Source organism: Schistocerca piceifrons, chromosome X, assembly GCF_021461385.2.
Source record: "Schistocerca piceifrons isolate TAMUIC-IGC-003096 chromosome X, iqSchPice1.1, whole genome shotgun sequence".
Taxonomy (NCBI): Eukaryota; Metazoa; Arthropoda; class Insecta; order Orthoptera; family Acrididae; genus Schistocerca; species Schistocerca piceifrons.
This window is the reverse complement of record NC_060149.1, coordinates 224,213,935-224,240,141: the sequence shown is the minus strand read 5'-3', so window position 1 is coordinate 224,240,141 and position 26,207 is coordinate 224,213,935. Positions and strand designations below refer to the sequence as shown.

Genomic DNA, 26,207 nt, shown 5'->3' with positions numbered 1-26,207 from the left:
TCATTTTACAAAATGGTAGTTGATGCTTCCTTTGTGTAGCATAGCAAATGACAGCCATTTTGGCCTTTTGAGACTATTACCCCTGTAATCTTGGAGACTAGGACTTAACAATTGAATGAGCTCCTAATTCTGGATGGAGTGTCCATAATGGCAGTGGCTGCATCACCTACAATGGCAGCGTTATGTGGGATCAGGTGCAATGTCCTTCTTCACCAGTCCATGCTGAAGACCCCCTGCTGGCTGCTACTGCTGTCCTGTATCTTGACCATAAACAGTGGAAAGCTCCCACCTCTGACAGCCTTCTGTTTGTTTCTGTCACAGAGGACACACTCCCACGCCTTTTCTCCCTTTCTGTTGCCCCCAACATATTCTCATTGGTCCCCATTCTTGCTGCTTTGTTATGACAGTAATTTTATCATTGTGTGGTTCAGAATAGTACAAAAATTTAGTGGTTATTTTCGCTGTCTAAAATAAAATGTTAAAATATTATTTAGCAATTAACATAATAATATAAGAGTTTACCTGGTATAAGAAACGATAGCCTCTCAAGTTTTCTGCCAGTGACAGATGTGTGGCAGAACCACTACAAAAGTGAATTACATACATTCACACAATGCACCTGGAACACCTCAAAATGTTGCTTTTGGTATTGCCTGTAAGAGTCTCAAGCCCCTGTGTTTCTTGGAATGGCACAAATGACAATGGACATGGTAGTAGGGACACTAAAGCTTGTATCTCCTAAGACTGTTGGTGACTGCATTATTCCAAACTTTTTTATTGGCTCTCCTGTTTGTTTAGTTGTTACTGAAGTAGTTGATGGTGTTGGTGTTGTCCATGCTGAAGTTATTGCTGGTCTATTTCAGTTCTTATTGCTTGTGTCTTCTCTGTGGAAGGGAATACATTGTACCTTATGAAAGAATTATGGCTTATTAACAGGAACCATAGACCTTGCCGTTGGTGGGGAGGCTTGCGTGCCTCAGCGATACAGATGGCCGTACCATAGGTTCAACCACAACGGAGGGGTATCTGTTGAGAGGCCAGACAAATGTGTGGTTCCTGAAGAGGGGCAGCAGCCTTTTCAGTAGTTGCAGGGGCAACAGTCTGGATGATTGACTGATCTGGCCTTGCACCACCAACCAAAACGGCCTTGCTGTGCTGGTACTGCGAACGGCTGAAAGCAAGGGGAAACTACAGCCGTAATTTTTCCCGAGGGCATGCAGCTTTACTGTATGGTTAAATGATGATGGCGTCCTCTTGGGTAAAATATTCCAGAGGTAAAACAGTCCCCCATTCGGATCTCTGGGCGGGGACTACTCAAGAGGATGTCGTTATCAGGAGAAAGAAAACTGGCGTTCTACGGATCGGAGCATGGAATGTCAGATCCCTTAATCGGGCAGGTAGGTTAGAAAATTTAAAAAGGGAAATGGATAGGTTGAAGTTAGATATAGTGGGAATTAGTGAAGTTCGGTGGCAGGAGGAACAAGACTTTTGGTCAGGTGAATACAGGGTTATAAATACTAAATCAAATAGGGGTAATGCAGGAGTAGATTTAATAATGAATAAAAAAATAGGAGTTCGGGTAAGCTACTACAAACAACATAGTGAACGCATTATTGTGGCCAAGATAGACACGAAGCCCATGCCTACAACAATTGTACAAGTTTATATGCCAACTAGCTCTGCAGATGATGAAGAAATTGATGAAATGTATGATGAGATAAAAGAAATTATTCAGGTAATGAAGGGAGACGAAAATTTAATACTCATGGGTGACTGGAATTCGAGAGTAGGAAAAGGGAGAGAAGGAAACATAGTGGGTGAATACAGATTGGGGGAGAGAAATGAAAGAGGAAGCCATCTGGTAGAATTTTGCACAGAGCATAACTTAATCATAGCTAACACTTGGTTCAAGAATCATTAAAGAAGGCTGTATACATGGAAGAATCCTGGAGATACTAGAAGGTATCAGATAGATTATATAATGGTAAGACAGAGATTTAGGAACCGGGTTTTAAATTGTAAGACATTTCCAGGGGCAGATGTCGACTGTGACCACAATCTACTGGTTATGAACTGTAGATTAAAACTGATGAAACTGCAAAAAGGTGGGAATTTAAGGAGATGGGACCTGGATAAACTGACTAAACCAGAGGTTGTACAGAGTTTCAGGGAGAGCATAATGGAACAATTGACAGGAATGGGGGAAAGAAATACAGTAGAAGAAGAATGGGTAGCTCTGAGGAATGAAGTAGTGAAGGCAGCAGAGGATCAAGTAGGTAAAAAGACGAGTGCTAGTAGAAATCCTTAGGTAACAGAAGAAATATTGAATTTAATTGATGAAAGGCGAAAATATAAAAATGCAGTAAATGAAGCAGGCAAAAAGGAATACAAACGTCTCAAAAATGAGATCAACAGGAAGTGCAAAATGGCTAAGCAGGGATGGCTAGAGGACAAATGTAAGGATGTAGAGGCTTATCTCACTAGGGGTAAGATAGATACTGTCTACAGGAAAATTAAAGAGACCTTTGGAGAAAAGAGAGCCACTTGTATGAATATCAAGAGCTCAAATGGAAACCCAGTTCTAAGCAAAGAAGGGAAAGCAGAAAGGTGGAAGGAGAATATAGAGGGTCTATACAAGGGCGATGTACTTGAGGACAATATTATGGAAATGGAAGAGGATGTAGATGAAGATGAAATGGGAGATACGATACTGTGTGAAGAGTTTGACAGAACACTGAAAGACCTGAGTCAAAACAAGGCCCCGGGAGTAGACAACATTCCATTGGAACTACTGACGGCCTTGGGAGAGCCAGTCCTGACAAAACTCTACCATCTGGTGAGCAAGATGTATGAGACAGGCGAAATACCCTCAGACTTAAAGAAGAATATAATAATTCCAATCCCAAAGAAAGCAGGTGTTGACAGATGTGAAAATTACCAAACTATCAGTTTAATAAGTCACAACTGCAAAATACTAACGCGAATTCTTTACAGACGAATGGAAAAACTGGTAGACGCTGACCTCGGCAAAGATCAGTTTGGATTCCGCAGAAATGTTGGAACACGTGAGGCAATACTGACCCCACTACTTATCTTAGAAAATAGATTAAGGAAAGGCAAACCTACATTTCTAGCATTTGTAGGCTTAGAGAAAGCTTTTGACAATGTTGACTGGAATACTCTCTTTCAAATTCTAAAGGTGGCAGGGGTAAAATACAGGGAGCGAAAGGCTATTTACAATTTGTACAGAAAGTAGATGGCAGTTATAAGAGTCGAGGGGCATGAAAGGGAAGCAGTGGTTGGGAAAGGAGTGAGATGGGGTTGTAGCCCACGTTGAGGTTCGCCGATGACATTGTAATTCTGTCAGAGACAGCAAAGGGCTTGGAAGAGTAGCTGAACGGAATGGACAGTGTCTTGAAAGGGGGATGTAAGATGAACATCAACAAAAGCTAAATGAGGATAATGGAATGTAGTCGAATTAAGTCGGGTGATGCTGAGGGAATTAGATTAGAAAATGAGACACTTAAAGTAGTAAAGGAGTTTTGCTATTTGGGGAGCAAAATAACTGATGATGGTCGAAGTAGAGAGGATATAAAATGTAGAATGGCAATGGCAAGGAAAGCGTTTCTGAAGAAGAGAAATTTCTTAACATCGAGTATAGATTTAAGTGTCAGGAAGTCGTTTATGAAAGTATTTGTATGGAGTGTAGCCATGTATGGAAGTGAAACATGGACGGTAAATAGTTTGGACAAGATGAGAATAGAAGCTTTCGAAATGTGGTGCTACAGAAGAATTCTGAAGATTAGATGGGTAGACCACATAACTAATGAGGAGGTATTGAATAGAATTGGGGAGAAGAGGAGTTTGTGTCACAACTTGACTAGAAGAAGGGATCGGTTGGTAGGACATGTTCTGAGGCATCAAGGGATCACAAATTTAGCATTGGAGGGCAGCGTGGCGTGTAAAAATCGTAGAGGGAGACCAAGAGATGAATACACTAAGCAAATTCAGAAGGATGTAGGTTTGTAGGTTGCAGTAAGTACTGGGAGATGAAGAGGCTTGCACAGGATAGAGTAGCATGGAGAGCTGCATCAAACCAGTCTCAGGACTGAAGACAACAACAACAACAACAACAACAACAACAACAGGAAACTTGAAACATATACCAGAATAATTGTCAGTTTGTCAGGACATTACATGAATAATGTAGACCTGAGTTCAAAATTTTTTGAACCTCAATTATTTGCATAGAACAGATGACAGAAATGTACTGAACTTCATTTCAGGTAAGGGAACCTTTAATGGACCACCAATCGTTGAAATACCTGTATCAATGTGCATGTAGAAGAACATTGCATTGGCATAAATAAAGATATTATGTTTTGTGGCTTGGGTACCAAGGAGAACTTTCAGGGCTGTAGAACTAGCCAATAATGTGTTGCTCAATTGAAATTTTGGTATCCCCACCAGGAGACAAATGTATGGACACAGATGAACTGCAGTGGGTTCTGTGGTAGAGTAGTGCAGAAGCTATCATGGACGTCATGTGTGGAGTGTCAAATGGGCAGAACTGCTGACTCAGGTGTTTACTTGCCAGGGACGATAGGTTGGGCCAGTGAGTTCCTATGGAGTGATCGACTAACACTGACCTGACTTCCACATTGCAGCATGCTCTTGTTTCCACATGTTATTTGTTTGGTAATTCATGCTGGTTGCATTTTGTGCTTTTCTCCTTGTGTCTCTACATGGTGTTTGGACTCCCTGTTCCCCCATAGATCAACTTGCACATTGCGTTTATCCTCTTCTGCGGTCCAGCTTCCAGGCACCCGGGTTGAGTGCCCACAGTTGGCTAGATTAGTGACATTTGTGCTGATGGCTATGTTTTGCAACATTGTCGTGCCTGTGCAGATACAAGAGAAACAATTATGTTGAAGTATGGTTTTTCACTGTATTAAGTGTTGCAAGTATTAATTCTAGATTTGCATAAGGCATTTGGTTCTATAAATCATACAGTACTTTTATCCAAATTAGCGGTATAATAGCAGTATCACTAAAATTCATAAGTTACCTCTGAGATGGGAGACAGTATGCTAAACTATATTATAAGAATGGAAGTAAGAATGCCCCACAGTAAAATCAGTATACAAGACTCTCAACTTTGGAGTTCCTAGGGAAGTATTCTTAGATCATAAAACTTAAAGCTAGTGAACTATGCTGCTGATACAGCATTTATTATCCTCAGCCGCAAGGAGCAGATAGCATTCCAAAACAATAAAGACAACTTTGAACTAATCATGGAACATCTGATCATGAATAAACTTATACCGAATAAGGCCAAGACTGTTGTGATAAAGTTGGTCCTCAATTGCAACCAGTCTCAAGTGTATATAAATACTGAATCACTGTCTACAGTTGAAACATCCAATAAACATAAATTTTTAGACATTGTTATTGATGAGTGTCTTACATGAAAAGAGTCTGTCAGCTACATCTGTAAAGAGACTAGCTGAAATATTTGGTTACTAAAACACCTGAAAAAATATACAAATCCTCCTATTATTAAACAAATGCTCTATGGATTAATCCCTTCTCATTTACAACACGAGACTGAAATTTGGGGTAGAGCACCCACAGTCTACATGGATAAAATACTCAGGCTTCAGAAGATACTAGTTATGGTTATTACTACTGTAAGCAAACACTAGTCATGTTGGGACTATATTAAGTATAATTCATTGACTATACAATAAAGGTATATGCTTATGACAATTATATTTGTAAAAGAGAATGATGCAATAAGCATAATGAATAGAGATTTTATTAATGCAATACATGAACAAGGTGTATTCAAATAACTTAGGGGAATGCAGCTGGGTGACGACATTCTATACACTGGGAGAAACTAAGGTCTCATAAGGTGTTGTTATTATGATACTGAGTAACAAAAGTGCTACAAATGAAAGTCCACTTGCATTTTATAATAGGTTGCCAAATAATGTAAAGCAGCTCTGTGGAAATTTCTTTAAGAGCAAGTTGAAACAGCTGTTAATTAAAAGACTTTTATATCCACTCAGACATTTCTGAACTCCATTATCAGTAGTATTACTTTTGAATGTTGCAGTGTATTAATGGCATTGAATGTTTATATAATGGCATCTAATGTGCTTCTATTTTAGCTTATGTATTCCTTATATGTACGACGTGATATCATCATTGTAAGTGTGCAGTAATTACAATGTTCAAGGCTGTAAAGGTATCATAGACAAATAAAGGTTAATAATAATAATAATAATAATATAATTTCTTATGTTATAAAAATCCTACACTGGTGCTTTTCTATGTTAATAATCATGCATAATAATATTGTATTGTATGGAACTGAGGACCTAGAAATGATGGAGAGGCTTCGTCCCTGCCATAGCCCACAGTGGTACACAATCCCACAACAGGTTACAGCAGTCCACTCACCCCACCGCCGCCCCACACCGAACCAAGGGTTATTGTGCGGTTCAGCCCCCAGTGGACACCTCCCCTCCCCCAGAAACATATCACACCAGACGAGTGTAACCCCAATGTTTGCATGGTAGAATAATGATGGTGTATGCGTACGTGGAGAAAGTGTTTGTGAAGCAATCGCTGACATAGTGTAACTGAGGCAGAATAAGTGGAACCAGCCCACATTTGCCAAGGCAGATGGAAAACCGTCTTAAAAACCATCCACAGACTTGCTGGCACACCGGACCTCGACACTAATCCATTGCATGGATTTGTGCCGGGGACCGGCATGCCTCCTACCTGGAAAGCAGTGCGTTAGACCGCACAGCTAACCGAGTGGGCATGCATAATAGTACATACCTGTAGCTATATTTGGGTATTTCAGACACATCATATTGTCATATGCTTGTTCCTTAATACTATCTATGATGAGTTTCCATTGTGTTGATTTCTTTTGATTTGAAAAGTGTACTTGTAATACTGCATCTATGTTTATGTAACTTATTGTCTGTTCAGGATAAGCAATGCCCCAGTTGCAGATATTTTAATTATTTGGGCAAAATGTGAAGACGGCAAGTTACGAGGATTCATTGTGGAAAGGAATGGAGCTAAAGGATTGGCAACACCCAAAATAGAAGGCAAATTCTCACTTCGGGCATCTGCTACAGGAATGATTTTCTTAGATGAAGTTGAAGTTCCAGAGGAAAACGTTCTTCCTGGTGTGACCAGTTTCAAAGTAAGCTTGAATTTTGTTTTTGTCATGTGTCACCATAACTCACTACCATGATCCCTAATCTTACACCAGAACATACTGAATATGGGCAGAGTAATTCAGTCAAGAATTGCAATGTGTGAGACTGACAACTACGTTGCGACACCAACCAAGAGCAGTATTTAATTCTTTGTTAAATGAGAATTGTGTGTTAGTAGGAACAAGTGATGGCAAAGTGTCATGTTTTGTGTATGCATTAACTCAGAACAGCAAGAAAAATTTCTTTATTCTAGTAGAAGCATCTTTAGGCAACAGATTCAAAAGTTACTTTATTTTCTACAATTTTCTTCTTTATTATGCCTGTAATGTCTAGAACTTCCTTTAGATTCCATAGATGAGTGTATTTTAATTCCCTTAGCTGAAGTTTTACCCAGCAAAGCAATCCAATTATCTGGCCAGGGTGCTGGTGCCCCTGTGTTCATGCCCTATAAGCAAGGAGGGGAGGTAGTAATGGTGTACCTTCCAGTACTGTTACAAGAGGAGTGGTGTCACACGCTAAATGTCTATACTCACATCTAAATGAAGTACCCATTTAGAATAAGACCGGAATTGGGACACATAGTATATCTCACCTTGGCTGCTCACAGTGGGCAGCAGTAAGAAGGGCAATATCTGGAAAACTATCTTCCCCTGTGACATCGCTATTTTCTACGTGTGTATCTGTTGATTCTTTGCTGCTGTTTCACTGAAGGATGACAATGCTGACTTTTTGTTTGAATCTGTGCTGAGTGATTTTATTTATATTTTCAGTTCCTTGGCCATCAAAGTGTGTCTCCTCCACTCATCATCACACACTTTTTTGGCATGATACGTATAATTTCAAGTCTTCTAAGGACACAGCAGTAAAAGATAATGTCACAGCCCCATAAGCAAAGTGACATTGTGGTCTAGTGGTTAGCATTTGTGGCTAGTAATGCCAAGGTCCTGTGTTTGATTCCCAGTGACCATCTCAAATTTTTCGTAGGTGGAAAGGTTTGGAAGGAAACCCACTTAGCCTTGTAATGCCAACTATAACCAGAAAAATTGATGCATAAATCACCAAGGTAGTGTTACATCAAAAGGTATGCACCAAGCTAGATGACAAACAACATTTATTTATTAGCAGCAGAAGCATGAGCTGTTAAGTTTTTCAGGTTAGAGAGTAAGATGTGTGATGTATCATGATTATCTTTGCAAGATTTCATAATAGTTCTGTAGGATTTAGGTCTAGATGGCATGACAGCAGTAAGAAGGGACATTTTTTGCAAGAGTTTACCAATTGAATAAAGAGAAAGTGTTTGTTGCTCCATAATTAATGTGAAAGTTTGGTTTTCTTTGTCTCTACAGATTTGTAGTTTTTTTGCCATTTCTACATGATAGTCTGAAGTTTTCCTGTTGTAGTCACAGAGGAAATGTGAACAAAAAATAAAACTCTGCAGTCACAACAATGAAACGCTCTCTGGCACTGTTGTCCGATGACACTGTTCACACATTGCCACTTTGCAATATTTTTCACAGTGTAGTATGTATGGATCCATGGCTCATCTAAGTAAACCATTGGTCACTTTATGCTAATGCTTCATTTTATAAATTTTTTTTAAAAGTCTGATATCATAGGCTTTTTTGCCAGTATGTTCATGACTCATTCATTCTAGCAACTTCTAAAATCAAATCCCATAGATGGAACAGTTTTTCTTAGAGCTTCTTTTCTAGTAGGGAAGGCTAATTCAGTGAAACAACAGCTGTGAAATTTCTGCAAAGATTGTATTTCCTTCCATGGCCATAATATTGCAGCAATTTATTTAGATCACCAATGAAATATTTATTGTATGCATTTCTCTAATTCTGTTTTGGGGCACATACTTGATGTCCTACTCCACTTGGCATCATATCCCTCCTTCTGTAATTTGCACACCATTCCCTAACTGAATGCATCTTTTATCACCTTCTGTGTCAGCACTATCACACTTTCCTCGTTTTCATTGCCTGTAATATTAACGATGTTAATAGCAAGTAGTAATGGCTTTCCACAAAGGTATTTTCTGCAGTCCCTTTTTGTGCTCACACTCTCAGATGGACTGGAACGTTACTGTAACAAGTCACATCGCCAAGTAGTTCCCATTACAGCCAGGTAACTGATTCACCTTGCCGAGTAATACAGAGTGCTTATTGTAATTGTTGAATTCATCAGTCTGAAGACTGACTTGTTTTCCTGTATAAACTTTTTACTACCTGCATAACTACTGCACCCTACATCAATTTAAACCTACCTACTGTATTTAACATTGATTTCCTCCTGCAATTTTTACCCCTGACACGTTCCTCTAGGCCAAATTAAACTATTCTTTGATGCCTCAGGATGTGTCTAATCAATCTCTTTCTTCTGTTAGGCAAGTTTTGATGTTAAGCTCTTTGATGTCTAATTCCATTCAGTACCTCTTTGTTACTTATCCAATCTATACATTTAATCTTCAGGATTTTTCTGTAGCACCAAATAAGCTTATATTCTCTTTACCATTTATTTTCTTCATTTCACTTCTACATGACACCACACTCCAAATGAATACATTCATAAAAGGCTCCCTAACACTTAAATTTGTATTTGTTGTTAACATCATCTTGCTTTTCAGGAAAGTTTTTCTTGCTATTGCCAGTCTCTGTGTGTGTTCGATATTCACTCTATATGTTCTAAATATTCTTGTCAGTTTTATATTTTCTTTTGAAATATGATGTAACAACTGAACTCTAAAACATACACTATAATCTAATCATCAGATGAACATGTTAACTGTTGCAGAGGATTGGTTTTCATGATCTCGCTAATATCCAAAAGCCACTCATTGTGAGAATGCAATTGCAGCAGTGCTAGACAGGGAGCAGTGCTGTAGGTTTTGTGCCATTTTATTTTGAGACTACAGCTTGCTGTAGTTTGACAGAAAGCATGGCAAATAGATGGATCAGGCTGAATGCCTTCTGTTTTTGTCCAAAGTTTTTTGTACATTTGGGTACAAAAATCTTCAGTAATTATCAAATTTATGTGTGCTTCAGAGGAATTAGAAATTCAGAGAAGAAGAAAGTTGCTTAAAATCTACTGCTGTCTTTTGAATGCATGGAAATAAAATATTCAAATTCATAATAGTGATTATGTATAAAACTATTTTTGTGTTTTAGCAGAATATAAGCAGAGTTTAGTTTCTGAGAGGATGAAACGTGCAAGGGTATACTCTGCAATGGTTTTAAGATAACGACTGAATTTGATGTACCATAAACTGGGTTAAATTATGCAACCTGGGTTACTTTACACACTTCCCATTAAGTTCTGTGGGGTGCCGCCCATGGCCTGTTTTGGAAATTCTGAGTAAAATGGCTGCTTAGATAAGACATAGTGAACTTTACTGGATTGAAAAATCATGACAGTGTTGTTCATACATCATGATGCAGGATGATAAATGCAGTTAATTGGATGTGAGTATCTTTACGTATTTTTACATTGCTTAGAAACTGTCATTGCCATGTCATAGTTATGTGGAACAGTAGGTGAAACACTTTTTTAGTGGAGACATTTTACTAGCAAGCTGAAAACAAGCAAAGGTGTGTGACTTTTGCTTGGGTGGGGGTAACTTTACGACGACTGCAAACAAAAGCAGAAAATAAGGATACTGAGGAAATTATTGGACTAGTGCTATCTTATGATGAGATTCAAGTTAAGTTCGTGAAGATGACAGGTGACTCAACATAGACATTTGTATGGCCTGATGTTGGAGATATCTCCAAAATCAATAACTAGGGGCTACTTGATGAACCTGTGGTATTACAAAGATGATCTTTGTAGTTCAAAGAACACCTGCAATCTTTTATGTATGTATCCAGTCATTATTGAAGTGAAATCAAGGTTAGTAGTGCCTCATCCTGCTATAGAAATACTATAAAAGTGAAGGTGAGAAACTCCTGCTCCAGACACAGCAGAAACATTATTTTCAATTTACATAATAAAAACTTAAAATTTAAATGACTTGCCACATTGCATTTATCCTTGTAATAGGTTCCAACAAGTCAATAAAGCTATGAAAAGTGTCATGCCACTTCAGATTTCTGTTTTCTTTTCATTTAAAATTTCCAGACATGTGTAAAGTTATCCATTATAAGGCAATACTGCCAAATATCTTGCAAAGTACACTGAAGAGCCAAAAAACTGGTACACCTGCCTAATATTGTGTAGGGCCTGCGCAAGCATGCAGAAGTGCCACAACATGATGTGGCATGAACTCGACTAATGTCAGAAGTAGTGCTGGAGGGAACTGACACCATGAATGCTTCAGGGCTGTCCATAAATCCATAAGAGTATGAGAGGGTGGAATCTCTTCTGCACAGCACGTTGCAAGGCTTCCCAGATATGCTCAATAATGTTCATGTCTGGGGAGTTTGATGGCCAGTGGAAGTGTTTAAAGTCAAAAGAATGTTCCTGGAGCCACTCTATAGCAATTCTGGATGTATGGGGTGTCGAATTGACCTGCTGGAATTGCCCAAATCTGTTGGAATGCACAGTGGACATGAATAATGGATACAGGTGATCAGACAGGATGCTTATGTATGTGTCACCTATCACAGTCATCTCTAGACATATCAAGGGCCCCATAGTACTCCCAACTGCACACGCGCCACACTATTACAGAACCTCCACCAGCTTGAACAGTCCTCAGCTGACATGAAGGGTCCATGAATTAATGAGGTTGTCTCCATACCCTTACACATCCATCTGCTTGTTTCCAGTCATCAACAGTCCAATGTCGGTGTTGATGATCACAGGTGAGGTGTAAAGCTTCATGTCGTGCAGTCATTAAGGGTACACGAGTGGGCCTTTGGCTCCAAAAGACTATGTTGATGATGTTTCATTGAATGGTTCACACACTAACACTTATTGATGGCCCAGCATTGAAATCTGCAGCAATTTGTGGAAGGGTTGCACTTCTGTCACGCTGCACTATTCTCTTCAGTTGTCGTTGGTCCCGTTCTTGCAGGTCTTTTTCCAGCTGCTGCGATGTCAGAGATTTGAAGTTTTACTGGATTCCTGATATTCACCGTACACTCGTGAAATGGTCATATGGGAAAATCCCCACTTCATCGCTACCTCGGAGATGCTATGTCCCATCCCTTGTGCACCGACTATAACACCACGTGCAAACTCACTTAAATATTGATAACCTGCTATTGTAGCAGCAGTAACCGATCTAACAACTGCACCAGACACTTGTTGTCTTATATAGGCATTGCCGACTGCAGCGCCATATTCTGCCTGTTTACATATCTCTGCATTTGAATATGCATGTACTCTTTGAATGGAGTAACTTTACACACAATGTTGTTAAAACATGTCATAAACATGATTTCCATTCATTTTGAGGCTACAATTGCCCTTAAGAACCTGAATGATGTACAGGAACCCATTTATATCAATTGTATAACCAACCACCTCCCCCTTTGAACCATAGTCCTTGCCGTTGGTGGGGAGGCTTGCGTGCCTCAGCGATACAGATAGCCGTACCGTAGGTGCAACCACAACGGAGGGGTATCTGTTGAGAGGCCAGACAAATGTATGGTTCCTGAAGAAAGGCAGCAGCCTGATCTGGCCTTGTAACACTAACCAAAACAGCCTCGCTGTGCTGGTACTGCGAACGGTTCAACACTGACTACTGTAATTAATGTAGCTAACAGTTGCACAGTTGTGTTTCACAGTTCTTTACTGTCACTGTCCACAACCCCCAACATTACATAAACCTAACCACACAGTTCTTGCAGAAGAATAAGGTATGTGTGACACTATTTCTCAAATAACTTGAACAGACATTGTCATTGCCTTAACACATGGCCTATTTGTGTTACACTAATTCCACTGTTAAATTTGATGCATTGTTGTTACTTGAAGCAGTACATAATTTCCCTCTGAAAATTGGCCGTGGACGGACTGTCTCAAAACCAAAAATAGGGCCTTTATAAATCCTCACAGTAAATAGGCACTGAGACTACACTTTTTTGATGTTTTAAGTTACAGAAATTACAATTAAAACATAACTCATTCAATTATATGAATAGATCGAAAAATTCCTCCTTTTTAACAGTTCTCTCTACCACAAAGATTAGGCCGAATTATTTGTTCAAATAATGAAATTAGCAGATCTAGTTATGCAAACAATGCTTTTGACCAATCTGGTAATTATTTTGGAATTAAATAAGGGCTGGCTTTGCTAACATGTTTTCGAATAGAGCCAAGTAAATACTTAAAGGATTCTAGTAGTTCTTCTTCCAAATGTTTATAATTATTACAGATTTTATTTTTGTTTATAAGTAAACAATAGAATTTAAGTTCTGAAACAATTACTGATTTCACTCCATAACAAAAGATATTAACTAGGAATGGTCAAAATAAATTATGAAATTAATTACATACACAAAGCTACGCACCAAATTAGACCTGGTGCAGGGAATAGCCTTGATAGGGACAGGGAATGTGATGCAGGTGGTGACCTGATAAAGATAGCTACTCAAACTGATGGCATCAATCTGCATTTCATGCAACTGTTTCAGCATCATGATCAGCCTCATCTTAATGCAGCTGTTAAGCACGTTAACACTGGGCTGGAGAGGGCACTGATGGCAGAGGGCATGGGTCACATTGCAGTGGTGCCAGTTGAGTTTATCAGTAGATCGGGTTTCACTAGGCATGGCCTGCACTTCAACAGGTTTGGGAAGGGGATACTGGCAAAGCTTATAGGTGACGTGTAGTGGGTGGTGGTAGGACACTCTTGGAAAAATTCCTGTAGTAGTTGGTGTTAGAGCTGCACCGTTTTTGAATGAAGTCAGCTGATGGATATACCTGCTTAAAGGAAGTCCCTCTAAGGGCTCACCTTCAGAGGATGTCATGTTTCCAAGTAGAGAAGGAGTTAGCATATTTCATCAGAATATTAAAGCTATTAGAGATAAAGTTAGTGAACTGCTTATAGATGTTGACTATGAAATTATTCGTATATCGGAGCACCACTTAAATAACTTGACGATTCAGAGGCTTCCTTTACCAGGATACAGGTTAGCTGGCTGTTTTTCAAGGATTTCATTGTGGGGTGGGAGAATGGCCATGTATGTAAAAAACAGTATTCCTTTTGAGTCCATAGAGGTATGTATCGTGGCACTGCACTGAACAGATATTTGAATGTTGTGCAGTTGCAGTTGAATTTAGTGAAACTAAACTTTTAATTGTTTTTGTTTATAGGTCCCCTAATTTTGACTTCAGAGCATTTCTGCCCAAGCTAGAGGGGGTTCTTGTTCACTTTATAGGAAGTACGAGAAATTAGTTGTGTGTGGTGACTTCAGTATAAATTTTGTACATGATAGTGCAAGAAAAATGATGTTGGTAGATCTCCTAAATTCATATGATCTGATACAGACTGTGTTTTTCCAACTAGGGTGCAGGGGAACAGTAGCACAGCCATAAACAACATTTTTATTCATTCTTCATTACTAGATGGGCATTCTGTTAGTAAAAGGGTCAATGCCCTTTCAGACCATGATGCACCAATTTTAACACTAAAAGGATTTTGTACTCAAACAAATGTCACATATAATTACAAACTATGCAGGAAAGTTAATCCAAAAGCCAGCCGGAGTGGCCGAGCGGTTCTAGGCACTACAGTCTGGAACCGTGCGACCGCTACGGCCACAGGTTCGAATCCTGCCTCGGGGATGGATGTGTGTGTTGTCCTTAGGTTAGTTAGGATTGAGTAGTTCTACGTTCTAGGGGACTGATGGCCTCTGAAGTTAAGTCCCATAGTGCTCAGAGCCATTTGAACCATTTAATCCAAAAGCAATTGAGAATTTTTTAAACCTTGTCGAGGAACAAGAGTGGCAGGATGTTTATAGTGCTGGTAACATAGATGACAAATATAATGCTTTCCTTAACACATTTCTGATGCTCTTTGAGAGCTGCTTTCCATTAGAATGTCCTAAATAGGGTTGTTGTGGTCTTCAGTCCTGAGACTGGTTTGATGCAGCTCTCCATGCTACTCTATCCTGTGCAAGCTTCTTCACCTTCCAGTACCTACTGCAGCCTACATCCTTCTGAATCTGCTTAGTGTATTCATCTCTTGGTCTCCCTCTACGATTTTTACCCTCCACGCTGCCCTCCAATACTAAATTGGTTATCCCTCGATGTCTCAGAACATGTCCTACCAACCGATCCCTTCTTCTAGTCAAGTTGTGCCACAAGTGCCTCTTCTCCCCAATTCTATTCAATACCTCCTCATTAGTTATGTGATCTACCCATCTAATCTTCAGCATTCTTCTGTAGCACCACATTTCGAAAGCTTCTATTCTCTTCTTGTCTAAACTATTTATCGTCCACGTTTCACTTCCATACATGGCTACACTCCATAGAAATGCTTTCAGAAATGACATCCTGACATTTATATCTATACTCGATGTTAACAAATCTTTCTTCTTCAGAAACGATTTCCTTGCCATCGCCATTCTACATTTTATATCCTCTCTACTTCGATCATCATAAGTTATTTTGCTCCCCAAATAGCAAAACTCCTTTACTACTTTAGGTGTCTCATTTCCTTATCTAATTCCCTCAACATCACCCAACTTAATTCCACCACATTCCATTATCCTCGTTTTGCTTTTGTTGATCTTCATCTTATACCCTCCTTTCAAGACACTGTCCATTCCGTTCAACTGCTCTTACAAGTCCTTTGCTGTCTCTGACAGAATTACAATGTCATCGGCAAACCTCAAAGTTTTTATTTCTTCTCCATGGATTTTAATACCTACTCCGAACATTTCTTTTGTTTCCTTTATTGCTTGCTCAATATACAGATTGAATGACATCGGGGATAAGCTACAACCCTGTCTCACTCCCTTCCCAACCACTGCTTCCCTTTCATACCCCTCGACTCTTATAACTGCCATCTGCTTTCCATACAAATTGTAAATAGCCTTTCACTCCCTGTATTTTACCCCTGACACCTTCAGAATTTGAAAGAGAGTATTCCAATCAACATTGTCAAAAGCTTTCTCTAAGTCTACAAATGCTAGAAACATAGGTTTGCCTTTCCTTAATCTTTCTTCTAAGATAAGTCGTAGGGTCAGTATATCCTCACGTGTTCCAACATTTCTACGGAATCCAAACTTATCTTCACCGAGGTCAGCTTCTATCAGTTTTTCCATTCGTCTGTAAAGAATTCGCGTTAGTATTTTGCAGCTGTGACTTATTAAACTGATAGTTCAGTAATTTTCACATCTGTCAACACCTGCTTTCTTTGGGATTGGAATTATTATATTCTTCTTTAAGTCTGAGGGTATTTCGCCTGTCTCATACAACTTGCTCACCAGATGGTAGAATTTTGTCAGGGCTGGCTCTCCCAAGGCTGTCAGTAGTTCTAATGGAATGTTGTCGACTCCCGGGGCCTTGTTTCGACTCAGGTCTTTCAGTGCTCTGTCAAACACTTCACGCAGTATCATATCTCCCATTTCATCTTCATCTACCTCCTCTTCCACTTCCATAAAACTGTCCTCAAGAACATCGCCCCTGTATAGACCCTCTAAATATTCCTTCCACCTTTCTGCTTTCCCTTCTTTGCTTAGAACTGGGTTTCCATCTGAGCTCTTGATATTCATGCAAGTGGTTCTCTTTTCTCCAAAGGTCTCTTTAATTTTCTTGTAGGCAGTATCTATCTTATCTCTCATGAGATAAGCCTCTACATCCTTACATTTGTCCTCTAGCCATCCGTGCTTAGCCATTTTGCACTTCCTGTCGATCTCATTTTTGAGACGTTTGTATACCTTTTTGCCTGCTTCACTCACTGCATTTTTGTATTTTCTGCTTTCATCAATTAAATTCAGTGTCTCCTCTGTTACCCAAGGATTTCTGCTAGCCCTCATCTTTTTACCTACTTGATCCTCTGCTACCTTCACTATTTCATTCCTCAAAGCCACCCATTCTTCTTCTACTGTATTTCTTTCCCCCATTCCTGTCAGTTGTTCCCTTATGCTCTCCCTGAAACTCTGTACAACCTCTGGTTCTTTCAGTTTTAATCTACAGTTCATAACCAATAGATTGTGGTCAGAGTCCACATCTGCCCCTGGAAATGTCTTAAAATTTAAAACCTGGTTCCTAAATCTCTGTCTTACCATTATATAATCTATCTGAGACCTATCAGTATCTCCAGGCTGCTTACATGTATACAACCTTCTTTTATGGATCTTGAACCAAGTGTTAGCTATGGTTAAGTTGTGCTCTGTGCAAAATTCTACCAGGCGGCTTCCACATTCATTTCTTACCCCCAATCCATATTCACCTACTACGTTTCCTTCTCTTCCTTTTCCTACTATCGAATTCGTCACCCATGACTATTAAATTTTCATCTCCCTTTATTATCTGAATAATTTCTTTTATCTCATCATACAGTTCTTCAATTTCTTCGTCATCTGCAGAGCTAGTTGGCATATAGACTTGTAGTACTGTCGTAGGCACGGGCTTTGTGTCTATCTTGGCCACAATAATGCGTTCACTATGTTGTCTGTAGCAGCTTATCCGAACTCCTATTTTTTTACTCACTATTAAACCTACTCCTGCATTTCTCCTATTTGATTTTGTATTTATAACCCTGTATTCACCTGACAGAAAGTCTTGTTCCTCCTGCCACCGAACTTCACTAATTGCCACTATATCTAACTTTAACCTATCAATTTCCCTTTTTAAATTTTCTAACCTACCTGCCCGATTAAGGGATCTGCCATTCCACACTCCGATCCATAGAATGCCAGTATTCATTCTCCTGATAATGACGTCCTCTTCAGTAGTCCCTGCCCGGAGATCCGAATGGGGGACTATTTTACCTTCGGAATATTTTACCCAAGAGGACGCCTTCATCATTTAATCACACAGTAAAGCTGCATACCCTTGGGAAAAATTACGGCTGTAATTTCTCCTTGCTTTCAGCCGTTCACAGTACCAGAACAGCAAGGCCATTTTGGTTAGTGTTACAAGGCCAGATCAGTCAATCATCCAGACTGTTGCCCCTGCAACTACTGACAAGGCTGCTGCCCCTCTTCAGGAACCACAGATTTGTCTGGCCTCTCGACAGATACCCCTCCGTTGTCTGTATCGCTGAGGCATGCAAGCCTCCCCACTTGGGAGGTCCATGGTTCATGGGGGGGGGGGGGGGGGGGGGTGCTAAATAGGGTACTAGCAGTAAACGCCAGCCTGGGTGGCTAACTAGTGGGGTAAGGATATATATTATGTAGAACAAAGCGGGAATTATATCAAAACATTAGAAGTGGTCACAATCAAGCTACAGTAGTGCATTGCAAACAGTACTTCAAGGTGCTTAAAAATGTTATTAGGAAGACAAAGAGTACATGGCATGCAAATACAATAGCTCATTCACAGGATAAAATTAAAACCATATGGTCAGTTGTGAAGTAAGTGTCCGGTCAGCAGCACAAGGTTGGCAATATAAAGTCAGTTTCTGTTACTTGTATATCAGATATATGTACAGTATTTAACAATCATTTTCTGAGCATTGCTGATGAATTAAATAAAAATTTAGTTTCTACAGGAAATCATATAACAATCTTAGCAAATGCCTTTCCGAGATTGATGTCTGGAGTATTTCTCAGTGATACAGACAAGGGGGAGATTGAGTGAATAATTAAATCACTGAAGACTACGGACTCTCATGGATATGATGGAGTGCCTAGCAGAATATTAAAGTACTTTGGTGCACATGTTAGCCCTGTATTTAGCCATATTTCTAATTTTTCGTTTAGGAATGGTCAGTTTCCTGAATGATTAAAGTACTCAGTAGGAAAGTCGCTTTATAAAAAGGAAGAAAGGGATAATGTAGACAATTTTCGACCTATTTCTATGCCATCAATGTTTGCTAAAGTCATTGAAAATGCTCTGTATGTAAGGATAATTGATAATTTTATATCACACATTTTGATATCAAATGTACAGTTCGGCTTTAGAAGTCATTTAACAACTCAAAATGCTATATTCTCTTTTCTCTGTGAGGTACTTGATGTGTTAAACAAAAGGTTTCAAGTACTAGGCATATTTTTGATTTAACCAAGGTGTTTGACTGTGTTGGTCACAAAATGTTGCTGCAGAAATTGGACCATTATGGAATGTGGGTAATAGCTCACAATTGGTTCACTTCTTACTTTAGCAACAGACAGCAGAAGGTCATTATTCACAGTGTTGAGAATAGTGGTGATGTGTAGTCTGAGTGGGGTACGGTCAAATGGGAGGTGCCACAGGGATCAGTGTTGGGGCCACTCCTATTCCTTATTTATATAAATGCAATGCCCTCTAGTATGTCAGGTAACTCTAAAATATTTCTGTTTGCTGATGACACTAGCTTGGTAGTAAAGGATGTTATGTGCAACATTGGCTCAGTTTCAAATAGTGCAGTTCATGACATAAGTTCATGGCTTGTAGAAAATAAACTAATTCTAAATCACAGTAAGACGCATCATTTGTAGTTTCTAACACACAATTCAAAAAAACCTGACGTTTTAATTTCACAGAATGGGCGTATGATTAATGAAACTGAACAGTTCAAATTTCTAGGTGTTCAGATAGATAGTAAACTGTCATGGAAAGCCCACATTCAGGATTTTGTCCAAAGACTTAATGATGCCATTTTTACTGTTCGAATGGTATCTGAAGTAAGTGATCGTTCAACATGAAAGTTAGTCTACTTTGCTTATTTTCATTCACTTATGACATAAGTCTTATGTCATATGGTATTATATTTTGGGGTAACTCTTATCATTCTCAAAAGATATCTGTGCTTCAGAAATGCACAGTGTGGGCAATAAGTTCGCAAACCTCTTGTTGACCCCTGTTCACTAGTCTGGGTATTGACATTGGCCACTCAGTATATTTATTTTTTACTGTCATTTCTTATTAACAATATCAGCTTATCCCCAAGAGTTAGCAGCTTTCACTCAGTTAATACTAGACAGAAGTCCAATCTGCATTTGGATTGCACTTCCTTAACCCTTGTGCAGAAAGGTGTGCAGTATACTGCTGCAACCATTTTCAATGAGCTACCACAGGAGTTCAAAAATCTTAGCAGTCATCTATGCACTTTGAAATTGAAACTGCAGAGAGTCCTCATGTGTTACTCCTTCTATTCTGTCGAGGAGTTCCTTGAAAAATTAAGCTCATTCCTATTTTATATTGTTGATTGTGCTTACTCAAACTTATGGCTTGTCTTTTTTTGAGTTCATATACATTTTATTTTATCTGTTATTGCTTGTATGTTGTAATTTCATGTTCTGACATGTTGCATGACCTTGGAGATTTGCTACTCAATTTTGTCCTACGGAACTTGATGTGTAAATAAAAAGAAAAAAAGAGCTGTGTATTTCATAGTCTTGTCATGCAAAGATAGTACATTGTGATTGTAAATTTTTGAAATGGATTCATTTGTGGGTTTGTAGCTATTTATTGTATTTACAGCATCTTTACTTCAAAGTCAGCCAATCAGGTGTATTTCTTTTCCTTTCTTATGTCTTCTCAGAAACTGGTACATAATTGTATATTTAGCATTATTTAATTCTGGTACATCCACCTTTGGCAAGTCCTTTTCTACCCATCTTTTTGTAATGTGTGTTGGCTTTTTCATGTTTGCCATGTGTATGAGAGAGACAAGCCTATTACAATTGTGGAACTTCCCTCTTCTGTTTAACTATAGCCTATGAAATGTAAATTCTTTTCATTAGTGCAGATGATAGAAATACACAAAGAATATAACAGAATCACTTGTCTGTCATACTGTCAGAAAATAATTTTTGGAGCAAACTTTGTTGCTTCAGTTAGTTATCAATAAGCTACTAATTTAATTGTCTGTTTGGCTACATAGGAACCTTACATGTTGTATGTTCTGAATTTCCAGCACATTTATCTCATTTCAATGACTTACAGTGTCATTCACTATTATAAAATAGTATTAACAAATTTGACATTTTTGTGGCTTGTGTTGTGTAGTAGTAATACTTGATCTGTACAGCTATTTTATTGGCAACCATTGCTGCCTGATTATTTACCATCATTGGAAAGCCATTAATGAAAAATCAAGATAAGAATAGGTTGAGGGTAAAACACTGAAAGAGTCTATACTATCTGATTTCCCATGCTGTATTAATTTTGTAAGTCTAACCTGGAAGAGGTCTAAAAATTCAAAAAGATTCTCAGAGGATACTGTTAACAAAGTATTTTATTCCTGTAAATGATTATAGCATCCTCTGTGAAGTATCTTATATGGAAACCAAATTGGGAAGGTGTCAGAAAGGAATTGCAACATGTCAATAAATCTGATCATAAATAGTCTTCCAAAATATTTTGAAAAGTAAGTGGTAGGAGATAGGCAGGTTTAAACTTGAAAGATACAAACTTATGTCTGCTTTTACAGGCTGATATCAAAACAGCATAATTTCATCTGTAGGAAATAAAACTAATTATTTTCTATAATTGTATTGCCAGTTAAAGATTTACAATATGTATGACCATTTCTACTAATTTTAAGAAAATAAAATTAGTTTGAGACACTACTCTTTCATCTAAAGTGAGAAAATTTGTACAATTATGTTGCTACTCTTTTTCAAATTATCTTCTTCTTCCCCATTATGAGGCAAATCATCCTGCAGCTGAGCACCGATTTCATGAAGTACTGTAAGCAAATTGTTGACACAATCACTTTGGATGTTCTAAGTTCAATCATGGAATAATCTAGATTCTCATCTCCAGATATGTACATAATTCCCAAATCAACAATCAGATTGTCGCATAGATTAAAGTTGTATCCATTACACTCATGTCTGATGGCTGATCCGATTTATTCTTCAATGCCTAAAAGAAAAAAGTAACTCTCATCCCTAGGTTCTCACTGACCTTAATACACATCTCCAGATATTTACATAATTTCCAAATCAACAATCAGATTGTCACGTAGATTAAAGTTGTATTCATTACACTCATTTATGATGGCTGATCAATTTATTCTTCAAAGCCTAAAAGAAAAAAAAAAAAAAACCTCTCATCCCTACGATTTGTTATCTTGTAGATGAATCTTGGTAAACATGGCAAATCTATTCTTAGTTGAGGCACATTGGATTATATAGTCAATACTCATTTGGTTCATACAGTTTACACAATGTGGATATAATGAACTCAAAGAATACTGAGGAATTGATGCATACTGTAACAGGCAAAACTAAAAAAGGCCTGATGTTTGAAGTGAAGATGATAAAATTTTTCTGTGTGTTCTATTTATATTCAAAATAAACTCTTCCATATTTCACATTTTTATTGTAAGTGTTGGATCTGTTGTAACTTAAGGTTCTTTTTTGTGCCCTTTTTCCCCAGGGACCTTTTACCTGTCTTAGTAATGCTCGTTATGGTATTGGTTGGGGAGCCCTGGGTGCAGCAGAATTTTGCTTAGCAGAAGCACGTCGATATACACTAGAGCGTCACCAGTTTGGACGGCCTTTAGCAGCCACCCAGCTCATTCAGAAGAAATTAGCAGATATGCTTACAGAAATATCAATAGGTCTTCAAGCATGTCTTCATGTGGGTCGCCTGAAGGATAGAATTTGTAAGTGTACTAATTTTTGAGGAATAAGAATTTGTAATATTGCTGATTTTAATCACAAAGAGAAAACAACATATTCAATCAAATCAAAACTTAATTTGAAATATGTTGAAAAATACTTAGATAATCCAAACTTGTTCATTACTGAAAATAAATTTTTTAAATAAGGGTAAAATATAAGGTATATTAAAGATAAACAACATTTTTCATCCTAGAATTCTGTCCTGTGGTATTAACTGCCTCTATAAAGACACATTGACTTGTAACTACTTTTATGTCATAATTTTCAAAGTTACACAAGAAATGCTATGTAATTCATTTGGGAATGAAGATGTTCACTTTCAACTCAGAAATTCCTGGTAACAAAACTCACTCAGGCTTAGTGTGATGCAGAAAGCAGTGGGTTATGCAGTCCCAAAAATAATTCACCCCTTATCCAAGTATGTGAAAAATCTAATATACAATATAATTAACTTCAAACGCAAACTGAAATCATGTCTGCTTGACATCTCCATCTCCATAGGAAAAGGATGGAATATTAGAGCTTAACATTGTCAATGATGAGGTCATTAGAAATAGGTTGGAGAGGAAATCAGCTGTGCCCTTTTAAAAGTACCTTTCCAAGGTACTTTCCCAGCATTTGCCTTAAACTGTTTAAACAAATCAAGGAAAACCTAAATCAGGATGTCCAGGTGGGGATTTGAACCGAATGAGTTGAGTGTCTTACACTGTGCCATTTTGCTTGTATACAATTGAAAAATTTCTGAATGTACAAGACTGTAAAGTGTATGTGACATTGCACATATAGTTAAGTATAAATCAATGTATGTTGAAAAATGGAGATTAAAGATAGCTTAATATTAATTAAAGGACGATCATATAAATGGCTAGCATGTTACTATATTTTTCACTGAGTAAGTCCTTTGTAAACTAAATGACTCATTTGATTAGAGTACTGTGAAATCATGTACTTAGTTACAGTATATTCTGAGGTTCATTATTACATTGCAAAGTTCCGAAGGAAGAGTACTAATTACAGGAACTGGACACAAATTTGATGGAGGAGAGTTCAGATCCTCTCAAAGTTATTTATGTTTTCCTTTACTTCCATAAATTGATGTAGACATCTACATCTACATACATACTCCACAAGCCACTTTATGGTGCTTGGCAGAGGTTACCTTGCACAGCAGTGAGTCATTCTCTTCCTTGTTCCACTCGCAAATGGAGTGAGGGGGAAAAGACTGTCTAATTGCTTGTGTATGAACCCAAATTTACCTTATGTTTACTTCATATTCCTTACACAAGATGTACATTGGGTGCCGTAAAATTCTTCAGCAGACAATTGCAAATGCTGGTTTTCTAAACTTTCTCAATAGTGTTTCACTAAAAATATGTCATCTTTCCTCCAGGGACTCCTATTCAAGTTCTCAGAGGATTTCCATAATACTCATATAATGATTGAACCTATCAATACCAAATCTAACAACGTGCCTCTGAATTGCTTCGATGTACTCTAATCCTACCTGGTAGAGTCTCAAAGACTCTAGTGGTATTCAAGAAGTATTCTGTATGTGGCCTCCTTTAGAGATGAGCCATACTAAAAAGACTTCTTGCAATAAAACAAATTTGACCACTTGCCTTCCCTGCAACTGATGTCATGTGATTGTTACATTTGATATTGCTTTGCAACTTTACACCTAGATATTTAATTGATGTAACTGTGTATTTGGTTCACATGGGGTACCACAGCCATACTTGCACGTCATGTGCTGGCTTTCAGATCGGCTGTATGCACTGTTTAATAACAGGGTAACTGCACAACACATCAACACCTACAATGCTTGAAAATGGCCTGCAAGGCCAAAATTGGGCAATAATGCAAGATATAATATAGGATGATTATAATTAAAATTAAACTTTCAAACCACTGTAGAAGTAACACCACTAGTCAGAATGACGTCAAATTGTAACGGAATGTTATTGGAGAAGGGGGAAAACATATGGCAGACGGAAAATAAATAGTTACAAAATGTAGCAATAGATGGCACTGTAAGCATTATAATTTAATAGTGGTCGACTACAAATGACAAATGAATCGTACAACAATGCCTAAGGTGTACGTTTGACGTTAAACAAACTTAACTACTCAGTTTGCATGCGTGTACAGGTGTGATACTGTTAGTTACGTAAGCCCATCCACCACGGCAAGTTCATATCACATTGGATGGGAAAAATTGGTTTTTAATTGTCTTGAGGCCAAAAATCACATAAAAAGCATCACTTACATCAGTTTTTAATTGTCCTGAGACCAAAAACCGTACAAAAAGTATCAATCAAAATCAGATCACATTATTAATTTCTGTGTGACTGGTCCAAAAAATGTTCAGTATGCTGTCCACCATTTTCTGCAACAAGTTGAAATTGAGGAACAGAATGTTAAACAACTGATGGAAGTGTTTTCGGAGTCACGTTCAGAATGTGTTGCACAGTGCGTGCCTTCAATGCAGCGAAGTTTGCAGTCGGAACACTGAACACATCATCTTTCAGGCTGCCGGACAGCCAGAAGTCATACGGTTATGATCAGGTGATCAGGATGGCCAGGCTGTAAGAAAATGGCGGCTGATAATTCTAGCAATTCTGAAATGGCATTTCAGCAGCTGCTTAACTGGATTTGCAATGTTCAGAGGTGTGCCATCTTGCATAAAAATGATCCCATCCACACATCCAGGCTTTTGGAGAGCTAGAATAACTAGATTGCGCAAGAGACACTCATAGCACTTACCAGAAGCACCTGTCTCTTCGAAAAAATATGGCCCTATGATAAATGATGCCGTAAACCCACACCACTCAGTGACCTTTTCAGGATGAAGTGGAACCGGTTGATTTGCGTGTGGATTTTCTCTTGCCCACATTAGAAAACTCTGTGTATTGACATACCCTGTCAGATGGAAGTGGGCTTCATCTTTCCACAAAATCTTCCCTGGCCAATCATTGTCCACTTCCATGCAAGCAAAGATCTCTCTTGCTGGCAGGTCAACAGGAAGCAACTCGTGCACATGGGTAATTTTGAATGTGTATCAAAGAAGAGTGTTTTGTAGGATTTTACGCACAATGCTCATGGGTGTGTCCAATGTTCAGGCAATTCTCCATGCACTACACGTTTGCACACCACCACTTGTCTCCTCCTGCACTGCTGTGGCCACTGCTTCCACTGACGTCAAATCAATTTGTTTCCTCTGTCTATCAGGTTGCTCACCAAAAGAACACGTCTTTTCGAATTTATGAATAATTTTCTCCAGACC

At 38.5% G+C, this 26,207-nt stretch overlaps 1 protein-coding gene across 1 annotated transcript in view; it reads left to right on the top strand.

The window, feature by feature from the left end:
* Window positions 1–5,294: 5,294 nt before the first annotated feature.
* LOC124722260 (glutaryl-CoA dehydrogenase, mitochondrial-like) overlaps window positions 5,295–26,207 on the top strand; it is a 40,266-nt gene continuing 19,353 nt past the window's right edge. Inside the window, exons 1-3 of the mRNA XM_047247448.1 lie at window positions 5,295–5,353; window positions 7,012–7,231; window positions 22,677–22,909. Of these exons, the coding sequence (XP_047103404.1) occupies window positions 5,295–5,353; window positions 7,012–7,231; window positions 22,677–22,909 (512 nt within the window). The remainder of the gene's footprint in view (window positions 5,354–7,011; window positions 7,232–22,676; window positions 22,910–26,207) is intronic.